General features: G+C 40.9%; 1 protein-coding gene and 1 non-coding gene across 2 annotated transcripts; one reads left to right on the forward strand and one right to left on the reverse strand.

Moving 5' to 3' along the window:
* Window positions 1–290: 290 nt before the first annotated feature.
* On the reverse strand, window positions 291–394 carry LOC127900478 (small nucleolar RNA R71). The gene has a single exon (XR_008052661.1). It is a non-coding gene; the product is annotated as a small nucleolar RNA R71 (small nucleolar RNA).
* A 10,563-nt stretch (window positions 395–10,957) lies between these two features.
* LOC107174334 (uncharacterized) lies at window positions 10,958–13,645 on the forward strand. The gene is made up of 3 exons (XM_015525130.1): window positions 10,958–11,066; window positions 11,961–12,545; window positions 12,921–13,645. The coding sequence occupies exons 1-3, from the start codon at window positions 10,958–10,960 to the stop codon at window positions 13,643–13,645; spliced, it is 1,419 nt and encodes a 472-aa protein (XP_015380616.1).
* The last annotated feature ends 5,171 nt before the right edge of the window (window positions 13,646–18,816 follow it).

Below are 18,816 nucleotides of genomic sequence, written 5' to 3' on the forward strand. Positions count from 1 at the left end.
CTGCTAGGAGTTTTGAATTAAAACCTAGTGTGTTAAATTGTCTCCCTACATTTTATGGCCTAGAAAATGAGGATCCATATAATCATTTGAATGATTTTCATGCCATTTGTCAAACATTCAAATATGAGAATTTTTCAGATGATGATGTTAAACTTAGACTATTCCCATTTTCTTTAAAGGATAGAGCTCGTTCATGGTTAAATACGTTGCCTGCTAATAGCATTACATCATGGGAACAAATGGTTACAAAATTTTTAAATAAATATTTTCCAGTGCATAAAACCAATGCTATTCGCAGGGAAATCTCGGAGTTTACCCAGAGAGAGGACGAGCAATTTTTTGAAACATGGGAGCGATTTAATGGGCTACTCTTGAAGTGTCCACATCATGGGTACGAAAAATGGCACCAATGTCAATACTTTTTGGAGGGATTACTACCAAATGTGCAAGAATGGCTAATGGCAACAAGTGGAGGAGAGCTAATGTCAAAAAGTGCATCAGAAATTTGGGAATTCTTCCAGCGACAAGCGGATAATTCCCAACAACGGAGTCGATCACTCAGGAATACTAGAAGAATTAAAGGAGTAAATGAGGTTCAAATTGGCGAGTCAACTTCGGGAATCAAAGAAGTCAAGGAGATGGTTGAAGGTCTTGCTCGACAAATAGCATCGTTATCGACTGCTAAATCAACAGAACCACATGACCATGACTCATACTCAGATCAAGCCAATGCCATAGGTGTAATGAGAAAGCCATCAAATTACAACCCATACTCCAACACATATAACCCTGGATGGAGAGACCACCCCAATTTTTCATGGTCTCAAGGACTCCAACAGAATGGACCAGCAGCTCCAGCTCCAGCTCCACCAATGCAACCAATTCCTCAAATTTCTCAAGCCTCTCAACCACCATTTAGACCATACAATCAGAACCAGAACCACTCTCAACCTAGACCATGGGAGGATGCATTCCAGAATTTCAGGAATGTTACTCACTCCACGATTGAGCAACAGAACCGCACCATTGATGGACTACGAAATGAGTTGAGAGCAGGCTTCAATTCACAAGCCCAATCAGTTTCAAGCCTCGAGAAGATGGTGGGACAACTTGCTTCTTCAGTTCAGACCTTGGCAATGACTGTTGAGAAAGGCAAGTTTCCAAGTCAACCAGTGCCTAATCCTAAAGGAGTACATGAAGCAAGTACCAGTTCACCACAGCAGCATGGAGAGGTCAAAGCAGTAATGACCTTGCGAAAAGGAAAGGAAGTCGACAACAAAGTGGAGATGCCGGTGACAAAAGAAAATCAAATTGTACCTGTGAATGTTGAAGACTCATCACCGGAGGAGAAAGAAGAAACCAACCCACGAGAATACGTTCCGAAAGCTCCATTTCCTCAAAGGTTAGCGAAAGGAAAAAAGGGAAAATCCACAGGTGAGATTCTCGAAATCTTCAAACAGGTAAGTGTTAATATCCCTTTGCTTGATGCTATTAAACAAGTTCCATCTTATGCCAAGTTTCTTAAAGACCTTTGTACTAAAAAGAGAAATATGCATGTTCAAAAGAAGGCATTTTTAACAGAAAATGTTAGTTCTATACTCCAACATAAAATTCCTTTAAAATGCAAAGACCCTGGCTCCCCCACTATCTCATGTAGTATAGGGAACCACACAATTGAGAATGCTTTGTTGGATTTAGGAGCTAGTGTAAATCTTTTGCCTTACTCTGTATTCGTGAAACTTGGACTGGGAGAATTACACCCAACTCCAGTGGTGTTACAGCTTGCAGATCGGTCCACGAAAATACCTCGTGGTATTGTGGAGGACGTGCTTATCCAGGTAGACAAGTTTTATTTTCCTGTTGATTTCATTGTAATTGACACTCAACCAATACAGGATTCAAGGAAGCACATCCCCATTATTCTAGGCCGACCTTTCTTGGCAACTGCGGATGCTCACATTCAATGCAGGACTGGAAATATGCAGTTGTCCTTCGGCAACATGACTATGGAACTGAACATCTTCAACATTGCCAAACAACCTCACAGTGCAGATGATGGAATTGTTGATGTGGATTTAATAGAAACAATAGTTGATAATACTTTTCTTTCAAACCTTAGTGATGATCCTTTACAGACATGCTTAACTCACTTTGGTTTGGATTTTGATATTGACAGATCGGTTGATGAGGTCAACGCCCTGCTTGACTCAGCACCATCTATGGACACTAATAAATGGAAGTCAAGAGTTGAACAACTAGCACCATCAGAGAAGCAACTCATTCCATCATCAGAATCACCACCGAAACTCGAGCTCAAACCATTGCCCAACACTTTGGAATATGCGTTTTTGGGAGAAGAAAGCACTCTGCCGGTAATCATCTCATCATCCCTCAATGACGAACAAAAAGGTAAGTTGTTGGATGTTTTAAAAGAGCATAAAGGGGCATTAGGATGGACCATAGCAGACATCAAAGGTATAAACCCAGTAGACTGCATGCATTACATTCACCTTGATGAAAATGCTAAATCTACTAGGGAAATGCAACGTCGGTTAAATCCTAATATGAAAGAAGTTGTTAGAACAGAAGTCCTTAAGCTATTAGACGCAGGTATCATTTACCCAATTTCTGATAGTTCATGGGTCAGTCCTGTACAAGTTGTCCCCAAAAAGTCAGGAGTCACAGTAGTTACGAATGCAGATAATGAATTGATACCCACTAGAGTAACTACAGGATGGCGTGTATGCATTGATTATAGAAAATTGAATTCTGTCACACGTAAAGACCATTTTCCTTTACCATTTATTGATCAAATGCTTGATAGATTAGCAGGCCATGAATTTTATTGCTTTCTAGATGGTTACTCAGGATATAATCAGATTCCCATAGCACCAAAAGATCAAGAGAAAACTACTTTCACTTGCCCTTTTGGCACATTTGCATATAGGAGAATGCCATTTGGATTATGTAATGCACCTGCTACATTTCAACGATGCATGTTGAGCATTTTTTCTGATATGGTGGAACGATTCCTTGAAGTCTTTATGGATGATTTTTCTGTCTTTGGTGACTCGTTTGATCAATGTTTACATCATCTAACACTAGTTCTGCAGAGATGTATCGAGAAGAACTTGGTCTTAAATTGGGAGAAATGTCATTTTATGGTAAAACAAGGTATTGTTCTCGGTCACATCATTTCGAGCAAAGGTATTGAGGTTGACAAAGCCAAGGTGGATCTCATTTCTAATCTTCCTCCACCTAAAACAGTCAGAGAAGTAAGATCTTTCCTTGGGCATGCTGGTTTCTATAGACGTTTCATTAAAGATTTTAGCAAAGTTTCTAGACCCTTATGCAATTTACTTGCTAAGGATGTACCTTTTATCTTTAATGATTCATGTCTTATGGCTTTTGAAAAATTAAAGCAATTGTTGACATCATCACCCATCATTCAGGCCCCAAACTGGAACTTACCATTTGAGCTTATGTGTGATGCATCTGATTATGCAGTAGGAGCAGTATTAGGACAAAGAGTTGATCGAATTCCCCATGTTATTTACTATGCTAGTATGACATTAAATGATGCACAGTTGAACTATTCAACTACTGAAAAAGAAATGCTAGCAGTAGTGTTTGCATTAGAAAAATTTCGATCTTATCTCATTGGTTGTAAAATAATTGTGTTCACAGATCATGCTGCTCTTAAATATCTTCTCACAAAGAAAGATGCAAAAGCTAGACTAATTCGTTGGGTGTTACTTTTGCAGGAATTTGACTTGGAATTCAAAGATAAGAAAGGGACAGAAAATGTTGTGGCGGACCACCTCTCTCGTCTCCATTTTGACACAATTACAGAATCATTACCATTGAATGAGTCATTTCCAGATGAACAATTAATGAATGTGGAAGTATTACCTTGGTATGCTGATATAGTTAATTATCTTGTTACAGGTAAACTTCCAGAGCATTGGACCAAGCAAGACAAGGCTAAATTCTTTGCAGAGATAAAAAATTTCTTTTGGGATGACCCGTATTTGTTCAAGTATTGTGCAGACCAAATTGTTAGACGATGTGTCCCAGAAAGTGAAATTCAGAATATCCTTTCATTCTGCCATGAACAAGCTTGTGGAGGCCATTTCAGTGCTAAGAAAACAGCGACTAAAGTTTTACAATGTGGTTTCTATTGGCCATCTATATTTCGAGACGCTTACACTTTCTGTTCTTCATGTGATAGGTGTCAACGAATGGGAAGCATTACACGAAGGAACATGATGCCACTAAATCCAATTTTAGTGGTTGAGATTTTTGATGTATGGGGTATCGACTTCATGGGACCCTTTCCCCCGTCTTTTGGCCATCAATACATATTGGTTGCTGTTGACTACGTATCAAAATGGGTAGAAGCAATTCCATGTAGGACCAATGATCACAAGGTGGTGATAGCATTTTTGAAGAGCAACATTGTTTCACGCTTTGGATTCCCTCGAGCAATAATCAGTGATGGTGGTGCCCACTTTTGTAACAAAGCATTCAAAGCACTTTTGACAAAGTATTCAATCACACACAAAGTGGCGACCCCGTATCATCCGCAAACCAGTGGCCAAGTTGAGATCTCCAATCGAGAAATAAAGCACATATTAGAAAAGACGGTGAGGCCGGACAGAAAAGATTGGTCATTAAGACTTGATGATGCCTTATGGGCATATAGAACGGCTTTCAAGACCCCGATTAGGATGTCACCCTACAGGCTAGTGTATGGAAAAGCTTGCCACCTACCTGTGGAACTCGAGCATCGTGCGTATTGGGCCATCAAGAAATTCAATTTTGACATGCAGCAAGCCAACTCAGAAAGAAGATTACAACTGGCAGAACTTGAAGAAATTCGCAATGATGCATACGAAAATGCCAAGATTTACAAGCAACGAATGAAAGTCTTCCATGACAAGCACGTTATGAGAAAATCGTTCACTCCAGGTCAGAAAGTGCTTTTATTCAATTCTCGCTTGCACCTATTCCCAGGTAAGTTACGCTCTCGTTGGTCTGGCCCATTTATTGTTCATACTGTTTTTCCACATGGGGCAATTGAAATTAAAGACCCAAAGAATGGTGTCACGTTTAAAGTTAATGGTCAAAGATTAAAGCCATATCTAGAGTACCAACCACATGAAGAAGACACCGAAATAAATTTGAGTGACCCACCAAATTTGAATTGATTTTTTTTTTCTTCTCGTTGATTTGATTTTTCTTTCTTTCTTTTTATTATTATTCTTTTGCTAATTGAAATTGTTTTTGCATAAGTGTGTTTATTTTACCATTAAGTTTTCTCTTATCATTTTTAATCATGAGTCTCATACTTAGACCGTTCCTCCTGAACATTCTTAAACCACTTCAACGTGTCAAAACTCATCTCAAAAGACAGATTCAATTTTGTAAAACACATCGCATTTGGGCTCTACAACCACCAGAGTTAGTAGCCTATGTTGAGGGTTTAGAACACCAACTCAGAGACATTGAGAGAAGTGTTTACGACATCCAGTTGGAGCTTGAGGTAAATTCAATAAGAGGACGATTTTAATTTTCTTTGTGTGTTTTAATTTGTTTTTCTATTTGTGTGCTTTAGTTTGTTACCCCGGTGAAGTGGCGGATAACGGTACTCCGTGACAATCAAGTCGGTTACTTCAGTTTCCCATAATAACTGATATTCTGAGGCGAAGGTATGGACAGAAACGAGATTCTAGCGAAGCTTCACAAGCGATTCCCTTCACTTCCTCAGAATGCCCTCCTTACGATCTATAAAGCTCGGTCCGAACGCATGCGATTACTCATGAGGAATAACATACCTGCTGACATCCGTTGGTTAATCGAGGCTAAAGTACGATCGGCAGGTGAGTTACCTCTAAAATTTATTGCATACATGCCTGGTTGTGTTAAAGGAAATTATGCAAGAAAACGACGAGCTCGAAGAATTTCTGTTGCTTGTCATAAGTGTGCCAGAATGAGTTGCAATAAAAACCCATGTTCTTTAGGAATGGTGTCTGATAATAGGGAAGATAAGATTCAATTCATTAGGGATGGCTTGAATAAGGAGTCATTGGATGATATCCTTTTGTCTCTTGAAACGCATCCCAGTGGATATGTGCAAGGAGCGATTCTCCAGTTATGGCCATTATTCCAGAAAGAGCATGCACGATATAGTCTCGGGAATCTGACTATAAACGACCCTGTTTGCCAGTTTATAAGAAAACTGGATAGGAAGCCTATCCTCGACCCATAGAGGGCGTTCAAGCCGTTTCTGGACGTAAAACCAGAGGAAGATGTGAGCCACAGTCGCAACTACCTGTAAATATCCTTTTACTTTATTGTTATTTTATTTCACTATTGTCTTATTGTTTGCATTATTGTCTTTAATAATTTTATTACTGTTTGCTTTTTCCTTTTTACTGTTTTCTTTTTGACTTGCGAGCCACGTGCTTTACGCGTTATTTGACACTGACATATTACCTCATACACAACCATGACCCACTATCACCAAGACTCTTAAATGTGATTTCTTTTTTGTCAAGCACTCACAAATTGTTTTTGAGAAGTATCACAATGTCAGCTACTCCCAATAGACAATTCAAGAACATTTGTGTGCTTTCTGGATTTACATATGGCAAACATAAAGAGTTCGTTGAGGCAGCCATAGATCTTGGTCGAAGCATAGCAGCGAGAAAATTACACTTGGTGTATGGAGGAGGTAACCGAGGGTTATCAAAAATGGTCTCAGAAGCAGCTTTTATCAGAGGAAGTCAAGTGTTAGGCATCATCCCAAGAGTCCTAAAACCATTGGGCAGTTCGTCTGACTCATCAACTGGAGAAGAGTTAGTCGTCTCAGGTATGCAAGAAAGAATAACTGAAATGCTTAATTATGCTGATGCTTTTATTTTCCTTCCAGGAGATCTTGCAACACTAGAGGCACTTATGACACTAGCATCTTGGGCCCATCTACACATTCACCAGAAACCCATCGGTTTGTTAAATGTCAATAACTTTTATGATGGCTTTATCGCATTTCTTAACCATGCAATAAAAAACTATTTCATTCCCTCTAATGCGAAAAAACTCTTTATTTGTGCTCACACTGCTAATGAGCTACTTGATATGTTACAAGCTTATAAACCGGAGCCAGACCCCTGGACCTTTGTGTTGGAGCGACCAAATAATGATGGTAACAGTAGCCGCAGTAAGAAGTACAAATTAGATTTAACTCTCCGCCTGTAAATATTTTCTTCTGTGTTGCACCACCCAGGTGATGTCTTCTAAACTCTACTTCTTTCATTTCAAACATTGAGGACAATGTTTCGTTCTGGTTGGGGGGAGGGAATAGTCGACAATTGTGGAATTTTGGTTAAGTTTTTACTAATTTTTTGTTGTAGAAGCTAACTGTTGCTAACTTTTTGTGTTGAAGATGGCTGAATATGGAGTGTAGTTACTCTAGAAACGCATCTTCATTGTTTGAAAAAAAAATTTAAAAAAAAAAAAAAACAATTCAGACATTTTCTTTTTCTTTATTATGTGTTTATGTTTATTTTTCTTCTTTAATTTCTCCTCTATAAATATACATTTTCCAACTTTTGAGTCGAAGATGGCTGAATATGGAGTGTAGTTCCTCTAGAAACGCATCTTCTTTTAAAAAAAAAAAAATCATTTTCGTTTTCTATCATTTTACGTGTAACTTTTCTAATTAGTTTTTATACATCATTTTCACATTTCTGCATGCATATTTTCCTTTCATGTTTAGAATAGGTTGGGGGGTAGAATGATGTTTAAAAAAAAAAATGTGTGATTTGTTTTAACATTGGATGACATGATTAATTTCAAATTTTAGTATTTGTATTATCTTTGGTCTTAAGTGATGTTACGCTATGTTTGCTACTTTACATGTTGATGTCGGAGACAAATGTGAGTTGCTTGAAGGAATGAACATGTCATAATAAGTACCAAGTGAGTTTTTTAGCCTATTATTTTTCTTGGAGAATAACCCTTTTGCCCACTCTTTATACAGCTTAGCAGTTTATTATTTTATACACGATCTCTAAATTACTTTTGAGTTAACCCTTAAAAAAAAAATTGTAAAATAAAAAAAAGAGAGAAAAAAGAAAAAGAAAAAAGAGTGTGTTGCTACATTTGGAGGCCCATCTAACTAGTAGATATGGAAGATTATTTAGAGCCCTAAAAGACGATGGAGAGGCCATCTTTGATCCGTTTGAGCCTTTCAAGCCATCCCTTTTATTTAATATCCATAGTTAACCCTTTTGAGCCTATAAAAAATAAAAAAAAATAAAAAAACCTTTTCTTTGTCAACTTATCATCTTGACCCACTCCGATTTGGAGTATTACCCGATATCTTATAAGTTCCATCACCTATTTATGTTTGAGAAAATGTAAATAATTATTTTGTTCAGTGAAGTTATGCCAAATAAAAAAAAACAAAACAAAAACAAAAGTTGTTGTTTCAAAAGAATAAAAATAGGTGAAATCCACCTTGCAACTTCCAAAAAAAAAAAAAAAAAAATTCTCTGCATTTTTCTCAAACATACACTTTGTTTTCCTTATTTTCCTTCTTTGTTAGCCATGTCCCTAGCCTACGTTTCGTCCTAATAAAAGTCCTTCTTGATTTTAGGGAACTATAGTTTGAAGTAGAAGCTAGTTATATGGGCTAAAAAGATGTAGTGATGCATAATTAAAAAAAAAAAAAGATAAATAAAGTGGGTTGACTAACATTTTATTTGACTTGAGATCGTATTATTTCTAAGCTGAGGGCATATTTATTTCATCTTGGTGAGAGCATGTGATATCACTTCTTTATTATTTTCTCTCTCAATTACCATTCATTGGAGTGACTATTTTTATTGGGATTAATTTATTTGTGAGAGTGTCACTACTTCCAGTGAGATTTTGGGGTTTGACATGTCATTCTTGAGAGTAGCTATAACAAAGTCTACTGGGCTAATTCATGTGGATGGTTGATGTGGGTGTGATGTTGCTTTAGACTGGAGATAATGCTTATACTTTTATTTGATTGCTATCATTAATCTGATGGAATAAATACGAGTGTTTCTATTAAAACAAAAAAAAAAATTATTTTGAATTTGAATTTTGTTTTCGCTTTATTTGCTAGGGACTAGCAATAAGCTGGTTGGGGGGTGTGTTGAGTGTTAGAAAATACATATTTATAAAGGAGAAAACCGTCATTTTACATTTTAAATCTTACTAACAACCCTTACTTTTATATATTTAACCTTCTTGTGATTTAATTGCATGTGTTTTATTTTAATTAAGTATTTTATGTATTTTAGGGGCATTATAGTCATTTCACAATAAAGGAGAGATCAGACGGCAAAACGGACATCACTTTTGAACTCAGGACGGTCGAAAACCTTAGGAGGAGCATAAAAGGAAAAATGGCACTATTCACATGTACGGTACTATTCACGTATACGGTACTGTCTACGTTACTGTTCACGACACTGTTCACATAGACGGATCGATGACGTGGCATTGACCGATGATGTGGCATTGACTGATGAGGTGTCACGATCCTGTTGGGCTAAAATTCTTATGTACTGTTGATGGTGACGTGGCAGCATATCAGTGGACGAAAAATCTCGTGTACGGTGCATGCATCACACAGGATTATTTTCAACCAAACCGCGTTACTGTTCATCCGGGTCAAACCGCGTTACTGTTCAAAGTCGGGTCAAACCGTGTTACTGTTCATCCGCGTGGTCAAACCGTGGACTGTTGACTGATGACGTGGCGCAATCCTGAGCGTCCAAACTGTTTTTAATCCGATGGCCATGATTTACTCCATGTATCTATAAAAAGGGGGCCTCCCCCCCCTAATTTGATATCTCTGAATCCATTTTTGGGATCCATTTTCTGTAATTCTCTCTCCATCTTGTATTTTCTATGTATTTTAATAAATTCCCATTTTGCCCCTAGTTCAATTATGAGTGGCTAATTTTCTTTCAAGCTTGGGTTGAAGGTGAAGTCTCAACATGTGTCATGGGCTTAATTTGGTAAATTTACTTTCTCTTCCCCTCTAGTTTTTGTGGATGTTTTGACTTCTCGTCGACAAATAATACTAATCTTGTCTAGTACTGCCTTGGTTACACCGGCTCTCTAGTATAAGGTTATTATTATTTGGCACGATAAGCCCTTAGCACCATATTGATTAGAGCGTGGTTCATGAGGTGTGGATTCCCCCCTCATGATTTAATTGGCATTAATACGGATTATTTAGCCCATGATGCATGTTGATACGGATCCGGATACCCAAGTGCGTCATTTCAATAGAATTCTCTTCAATTTCTTCTCGCCATTTCAATACCAATTTTAGAATTTATTCTCGCCATTTTAATTTAAGTTGTAGCATATTTCAAATCATTTCCACCATAATTCCAACCACCCATTTACAAAATTAATTCTATATATAATTAAAATCCACCTCCTCGTGGGATCGACACCCGTCACCATTGATCTACACTACAATAGATTCGTGCGCTTGCGAGTACATTAAAATTTGCACAACATCTACGAAGGGAATGTTGCACTCTCCCTGCTCTAGCAATTGCCCGTGTTCCTGGGACCCAAATCACCTTTTCTCTCATTTCCAAGTCTGCGCTCACAGAAACAAGTCAAAGATACCAATGGTTTTGCCGGCGTAAACCTTCTGATGCTTAAGTTAGAACAAGGTGTTTACGGGTAAACTGTATAATTTAAGCGAGTAAACTAAATACAGTATTCTCGGCACAATCTGTATCGAAGATCTCTGTAAAATGAGTTATGATTTCAATCTTGCAGAGTTTTCACTTCTCTCTAAATTTTTTCATCCCCTTCTTCATCGGTCTCTTGGCTTCTTATAGCCATCATCCCACGTTTTCTGAGTATTTTTCATGCCCCCCATTTTCGGGTGATGGCAGACCCTCATGGGTCTCCAACCACCGAATCATGGGTAAACGTGGGATGTCATGTTCTCCCCAGCGGTTCAGGACATGGCGAAACTGTCGTGATTTCGTCAGATTGTGTGCACTTTCTTTGGGTGATGAGCATCTGGTCGGTGCTCGTTTCTAGTTGACACATGCCCGTACACGATGTTTTACTAAGACTCTGCTCGTGCCATTCAGCTGGGGAGATTCGCCTCAGGGTGAGAGATGAGGACATAACTAAGCTAGTACTTTTCATTACTCAACACCAGTCCCCCAGTTTCTGGTCTTGCGAGTGAAGCGAATTGAGATTAGAAACTAAGAATTGGATCTGGCAAACCTCGGGCAACATTCCTCTAGTCCTTGTTTTATTGTGATGGACCTGAGGTGATGTCTCTTGTTTAAAGAGTTTTCGGCCCAAGTATGGGCCTTCGTGAGCGTGTCCAATACGCAGCTGGGCTGACATCTCATCATGCCGTCTTGATTACCGTGACGGACCCGAGATAATTTCTTCTGTTTAGAGGGTTTCTGGCCTGAGTATGAGCTTTCGTGAGCATATCCAATGCGCAGCTGGGCTGACATCTCATCATGCCTTTTTAATGGCCAGTGACGTATGACTTTTTGCCCCTTTGTATTTGAAATTTGAAACTTGAAACGGCGGCTTATCTGTCCTCGATACGCGGTGATTGAGCTGACATCTGCGTAACTTAAACGCCTCTGTTCCCCCTTTCGTCTTAAATCCCTAAATTGGAATTGCCATTGCGTTTCGTTATCTATCGTTCTGCCGTAAGCCAACTCCTTCTTTGGTCCTTAGTCGTACTTTTCGCACTGGAGACTTCCTTTTGCTGGGCTCTTTCTCTGTCACGGTAACGCCACCAGTGTCGATCTATTCCAGGTATCGCCTTTAACTTCTTCTCTGGTTGTTGTTGCTTGGGTTCTGTATTGTCCCTTTTGTACCAATATACTTGGATTTATTGTGCTTTTCCTTTTAAGATTTCACCATTTCAAACCGAAGAGGAAAATTAATTGTAGATGAGAGTGTCGAAGAGGTAGATGATTCGTACCCCAATCTGTTAAGACCCACTGATCCTCCTTACACTTCTAGCAGTGTAGGCCCCTCCTATAATAGGGATACCTCTGAGTACCATCATCCTAAGACCATTTTGCATTCCCTTGATTTTGAGCCTATGGGAAACCGTGGGGGGCAAGTATCGGGTTCTGGTGAAAACCACAGTTCTGAGGGGGCTAAGGTCCCTGAGGAAGAGGGTGATGGTGAGGAGAGCAGTTCCGAGCCGAGAAGACCATCTAAGAAGAGAAGCATCGGTCATAGGATGAAGGCAGATGCTTACCCCATTGACTATATTGCTTGTGCCACTACCCACACTGGCCTGCTCAAGCTAAGAAACCTTTATAATATCCATGAGGACATCCTCCTTGCTATCCCTGGGAAATGTGATGTTCCCAGTCGGCTTCCTAAGGGATATGTGACGCTGCATCTAGAGAGCTTTAAGTTAGGGGCTCGGTTGCTCCTTCAACCTTATTTTGCCAGGATATTATGTGGCATGCATCTAGCTCTAGGTCAGCTTCACCCGAACGGGTGGAGGGTTCTTTCGGTCTTGTTTGTGCTATGGGAAAGGTTTGGGCTCGGGGAGCCTTCCCTCGTGGAAGTAAAACATTTGTACTAGCTAAGGAGCAGCCCAAAGGAAGCAGGCTGGTAATACTTCGTGTCAAGTTCTGCGAAGAGAAAACCTATCACAGGCTTTCCCTCCATATGTAAAAACTAGAAGAACAAATTTTTCTTTGCTGGGAGAAATTGGTATCTAGCGATCCATTCGCTTGGTGGTGATATTCACGTTCCAACGCGTTTTGTCACCCCATGTCGTTTATTTTTCTGTACATTTTACGTCTCTGGTCGTCACTTATTTGGTTATTTAACCTTGTTTATTCTTTCAGACTTGTGGGGCCTAATCAAGAGACTTGACGACGAACTGCTGCTGAAGGTGGAAATTGCTCTGGTGAACACATCTACTTGTCATGATCTCATGTCGTCAACAAATCTTGTTGGGTCGTGCCTAGTGGACGTAGCTGCCGGAATGGATAACAAGATCCTTAGCGCTATGTTAAAGAAAGGTACTCGGGGGTCAGGTGACTCCAACAATCCCCCCCCTCCCCTGAAGAAAACCAATGTTGGTTCTTCTAAAGCTCCTGCTCCTGCTCTACCCCCTTCTCCACGTCGGAAGAATGGCGGGGAGAAGGTTTGCGACAAGAGTCCTGAGATCAGCATTCAATCTGGAGATCGATCTTCTCCTCTTCCTCTTCGGGATCAAGGTGACTACTTGACCCTGTACCAGAGGGACTATGGCAAATCAGTGGGACCTAAAATGGTTAAGGACATTGAGAGCATGAGTCTTAACGAATTGGTTGGTTCTGTTCAGATGATCTCTTTTAAGTTGGCCACTTTGGTTTCTTGCTACAAGAACATGTCTACGCGCCATGAGAGGAAGCTTCAAGCGGAGAATCAGGATCTGAAGAAAAAGGTTGAGTCCGCTGATCGCTCGAGGGAGAAGCTGCTCGATCTGCACAAGCAGATCATAGACCTGGAGGAGAAAGTGGTCATTGCTGCGTCCAACTCTTCCAAGCTCGAGAGCGAGTTTGGTGACTTGAAGTCTGATCTTTAGGCTGCACAAAGTGAGCGAGATACTTTGAAGACGGCCTACGAGGAGCAAATCAAGTCCTTGAACGAGCAGATAGCCGAGCTGAAGGGCAAATCTGCTGAGGTGGACGACCGGCTGAATGCAGAGTATAACTATGGGCTTGCCTTTTACTACAAGTGCATCATGTTTGTGCTCAAGGAAGAATATCCATAACTTAACATGAGCAAGCTGGAGGCGGGAGTGCAGAAGTATATGGCCGAGTCAGATCAGGGGGATAAGGACCAGGGGGACCAGGACTAGGTCAAGACTTCTTCAGGTGGAGAGCATGAGAAGGTAGCAGGGATCATGCTTTGGGGGCAGGTCAGGGGTCAACACCTGCTCCTCCAGAAGTTGCTAGTCCTTCTTCTTTCGAGATTGCTGATCCTCTTTCTACTGAGGTTGCTGAGCCTCACAATCCATAACCTTGTTTTCTATGTAAATTCTGAATTTTTGTTTATTTGCAAATGTTTGAGTGTTTATAAACCTTTGATGTTTTTCAGTTTCTTTCTTGCTATAGTTATGCTTATGGGTTGTTTCTGGAAATTACCTTGAAAAATATGTCAGTTTGTCTTTGAGTGACCGAGGAGAAATAGGCAATTCCTTGTCTTAACGATTTCATAGAATTTTGCTTGTTAGTCCTTCAAACGACTAAGCAGGAGTTGGCACATGTTTGCCTTAGTAAAATTTTATAGAATTTGCATGCTGGTTCTTTAGGCGACCGAGCAGAAATAGGCACATGTTTGCCTTAGTAAAATTTTGTAGAATTTTCCTGCTGGTCCTTTAGGCGACCGAGCAGGAATAAACACACGTTTGCCTTAGTAAAATTTTATAGAATTTGCCTGCTGGTCCTTTAGGCGACCGAGCAGGAATAGACACATGTTTGCCTTAGTAAAATTTTGTAGAATTTGCTTGCTGGTCCTTTAGGCGACCGAGTAGGAATTGGCACTTGCTTGCATTAACAAATTTAGTAGACTTTACTTGCTGGTCCTTTAGACGACCGAGTAGGAATTGACACTTGCTTGCCTTAACAAATTTAATGGACTTTGCCCGCTGGTCCTATAGACGACTGAGCAGGAATTGACACTCGTTTGTCTTAACAAATTTAGTAGACTTTGCCTACTGGTCTTTTAGACGATCGAGCAGGAATATGCATTTACTTGCCTTAACAAATTTAGTCTAACAAGAGAGTTTTATGCCGAATTCATCTTTACAATTCATCATGCATTTAACATAAATAGCTTGGCGGAATAAAACTTGGTAAAACGCTTCACTTACTGGAAATATTTCTTCAAGTGCTCGGCGTTCCACGACCTCTTTACATCTCGTCCATCTGGGTAGGCCAGCTTGTAAGCTCTTAAGCCATTTGTTCGTACTACCATGTACGGGCCCTCCCATTTCTGGCCAAGAACGCTATGGTTAGGATCTCTTGTGTTCTGGTTCACTTTTCTAAGTACCCAATCTCCTGCTTGAAATCGCCTCATGCGTACATTCTTGTTGTAGTAGCGCATGATTCTTTGTTGGCATTGGACCACTTTTTGCGAGGCCCCTTCTCTTTTTTCCTCCAACAGGTTTAGGCTCATACAGATCTGCTCGTCATTCTGTTCTTCGTCGAAATACTCTGTTCGATGCGTTCCCACCCCAATTTCTGCTGGGATTACTGTCTCATGACCGAAAGCTAAGGCAAACGGAATTTCTCCCGTGGCAGTTTTGTGAGTTGTTCGGTAGGCCCATAACACTCCTGGTAGCTCGTCGACCCAAGCTCTCTTCTTCTCTCCCAGCCTGATTTTCAGGAGCTTCTTTATAACTTTGTTGGCTGCGTCTACCTGCCCGTTTGCCTAGGGGTGTGTTGAGGTACAAAACTTCAAATCTACACCCAAGTTTTGGCAAAATTCTCTGAAATTGTGGTTGTCAAATTACCTCCCATTGTCCATTATGATGGCATAGGGAATCTCGTATCTGCAGATGATATTCTTCCAGATAAAATCAGTTGTCTTTCTCTCCGTGATTTGACTAAGGGCTTCCACTTCTACCCATTTAGTGAAGTAATCTATAACCATAATTGCATGTGTTGCGGCTCCTCGACCTTTGGGTAATGGGCCAATCAGGTCAATCCCCAACTGGAAAAAATGTCATGGGGATGACATAGTGGTTAGCCTTTCTGGGGGCTAAGCAGGAACATCCGAGAAGCTTTGGCTGACTCTACAATTTTTTGCCATCCCCTTGGTATCCTGGTGCAAAGTTGGCCAAAAATACTCTTGTCGAAGTGCCTTGAAGGCCAAAGTCCTTGCCCCCGAGTGGTTGCTGCATATTCCTTCATAAATCTCCCTCAGCACATAATTTGCTTCCTCATCATCCAAACATCTCAAGAGGGGTAAAGTGAATCCTCGATGGTAAAGTACTCCATCGAGTAGTGTATACCTTACTACCCGATATTTCAACTTTCTTGCTTGCTTTCTATCCTCTGGTAAAATGCCATCGCGGATGTATGAGAGAATTGGATCCATTCAGGATCTTTCAGTGTTCACCTGCATTACTTCTACCTCTTCCCCTATACTTGACGATGTCCTTACTTCCAATGGAACCGACTTAGGTAACTTTGGATCCGCAATTGCGGCCATTCTGGCCAACATATCTGCTCGGTAATTTTCTATTCGGGATATCTGCTTTATTTCTACTTCTTGGAAGAGCCCAACCATCTGTTTTGCCTTCTTCAAATAAAATTCCATCTTCCATTCCCTTACTTGGAATTGTTCATTAAGCTAATTATAGACTAATTGGGGGTCTGCTCAGATTTTTACCCTTTCTGCTCGTAATCCGTGTGCCAACCCAAGCCCGGTTATGAAGGCTTCGTATTCTGCTTGATTATTCGTGAGCTGGAATTCGAACTTCACTGCATAGGACACCTCGGCCCCTTCTGGGCTTCGTATTACTACTCCTGCTCCGGACCTTTGTTCACTACGTGACCCATCAACCATTACCAGCCACACCCCCTCTGGTTTCTCCGGCTCAACCGGTTGTTCCTCCTAAGCCCCTTCCCCTGATTCCGTATGGTCAACCATAAAATCGGTCAAGGCTTAGGCTTTGATTGCTTTTCAAGGTCTGTAGGTTAGGTCGAATTCACTCAGCTCTACAGACCATTTCACTAACCGACCAGATGCATATGGTTTTAGGAGCGTTTGCCGAAGAGGTTGGTCAGCCATCACTGCTATCAGGTGGGCCTAAAAATATGGTCACAGCTTGCGTCCTGCCGTCACTAAAGCCAGTGCCCATTTCTCCATCAGAGGATATCTAGTTTTTGTGTCCACCAGGGCCTTGCTGGTGTAGTACACGGGGTGTTGCTTTCCCTCATCTTTTATGGCTAATACCGAGCTGGTAGCCCATTTGGAGACAGTTAAGTACAAATACAACTCGTCACCCTCTCTCGGAGTTGATAGTAATGGGGCACTGGCAAGATATTCCTTCAGCTGCCCAAATGCCTCCTCACATTCTGCTGTCCACTCCATTTTCCTCTATTTCTTTATGGTTTGGAAGAAAGGGTGACATTTATCCGTGGCCCGTAAGATGAACCGGTTCAATGCCGCCAACTTCCTTGTAAGGCTCTGCACCTCCTTAACTGTTCGAGGGAACTTCATTTCTATTACTGCCCGTATTTTTTCTGGGTTGGCCTCTATCCCTCGGTGGCTCACCAGGAACCCCAAGAATTTACCCGAGCTAACTCCAAATGCACACTTCTCCGGATTCAACTTCATTTGGTATTTATTCAGCAGTTCAAAGGTCTCTTCCAAGTGCTTTACATGGTCTATTGGCTCTCTAGACTTCGTGATCATATCATCCACGTATATTTTCATAGTGTGACCAATCAATGGCTTGAAAATTTTATTCACCAACCTTTGATATGTAGCCCCTGCATTTTTCAGGCCAAAGGGCATCACCTGTAGCAAAACAAATTCATGTTAGTTATAAACGTAGTACTCTCCTCATCCTGCTTGTCCATGTGTATCTGATTGTATCCCGAAAAAGCATCCATAAAGCTGAGCAGACTGTGACCCGCCGTTGAATCAACCAATTGATCTATCTTAGGTAAGGGGAAGCCATCCTTCGGGCATGCCTTGTTAAGATCCGTAAAATTCACACACATTCTCCATTTCCCATTGGCCTTCTTTACCAACACCACATTAGAAATCCACTCTAGGTATTTAGCCTCCCTTATGAATCCTGCTCACAACAGCTTCTCTACTTCAACATTTATGGCCTCGTACCTCTCTTGGTTAAAGCATCTTTTTTTCTGCCTCACCGACCTTGCACCTTTTTTTATTGCCAACTTACAACAAGTTACCCCGGGATTTACTCCTAGCATATTCTTATGCGACCAAGCAAATATATTTGCATGGGCCTGTAGGCACTTTACCAGCTCGCATTTTATTGCATCGCCCAATCCTGACCCAATCCTTACTACTCTGTTCGGGTCATCCTTGTTCACCAAAACCTCTTCTAATTTCTCAGCTGGTTCCTAGCGACCCTTTTTGGAGTCTCCTCGGTTATCAAGCGCCATAATTTATAAGGTTTCCTTGGCAGCTGTAACATAGCAACTCATCGTCATCCTTTGGTCACCCTTTACTACGCCCACAACCCCGTTTACTCTGTACTTCAAAGCTAAGTAGTGTGTGGATATAACACATTGGCTTACTCTCATAAACGGCAGCCCAAGTATTATCTGGTAGGGGCTCCTTTCTTCAACCACGACAAAATCCAGCATTACCGTCTTTTCAAACGGCTTCGATCCCACAGTAACTGGCAGCTCGACGACCCCCATGGGTGTTAACCGTCCTCCTCCGAATCCCTTCAAGGATGTGTTCGTCCGCTTCAATTTCAAGTCCGCAATTCTCATATTATCTAGGGTCGACTTAAATAGTATATCGATCGAGCTGCCCGAATCCGCCAGTATTCGCAGGAATTGTTTACCCGCCACCATCGCCTTAATCACCAGTGCATTCTCATGAGGGTATAAAATACCTTCATCATCATCATCTGTCGACATAATGGGAACTTGCCTCACTTTCGCCCTCTTGATTGTTGGCAAATTGAAAAGCATCTCTTTGCTGGTCATGGCATATCTCCCATAATTCTTCTGTGCCCTGTTCGAATCTCCAGCCAAT

Source organism: Citrus sinensis, chromosome 2, assembly GCF_022201045.2.
Source record: "Citrus sinensis cultivar Valencia sweet orange chromosome 2, DVS_A1.0, whole genome shotgun sequence".
Classification (NCBI taxonomy): Eukaryota; Viridiplantae; Streptophyta; class Magnoliopsida; order Sapindales; family Rutaceae; genus Citrus; species Citrus sinensis.

Coding starts and splice junctions, on each gene's coding strand:
- LOC107174334 (XM_015525130.1), top strand. CDS start 10,958: ATGGCAGACCCTCATGGGTCTCCAACCACCGAATCATGGGTAAACGTG. Junction 11,067..11,960: donor TGTCGTGATTTCGTCAGATT/GTGTGCACTTTC, acceptor TTTCCTTTTAAG/ATTTCACCATTTCAAACCGA. Junction 12,546..12,920: donor TGGCATGCATCTAGCTCTAG/GTCAGCTTCACC, acceptor TTATTCTTTCAG/ACTTGTGGGGCCTAATCAAG.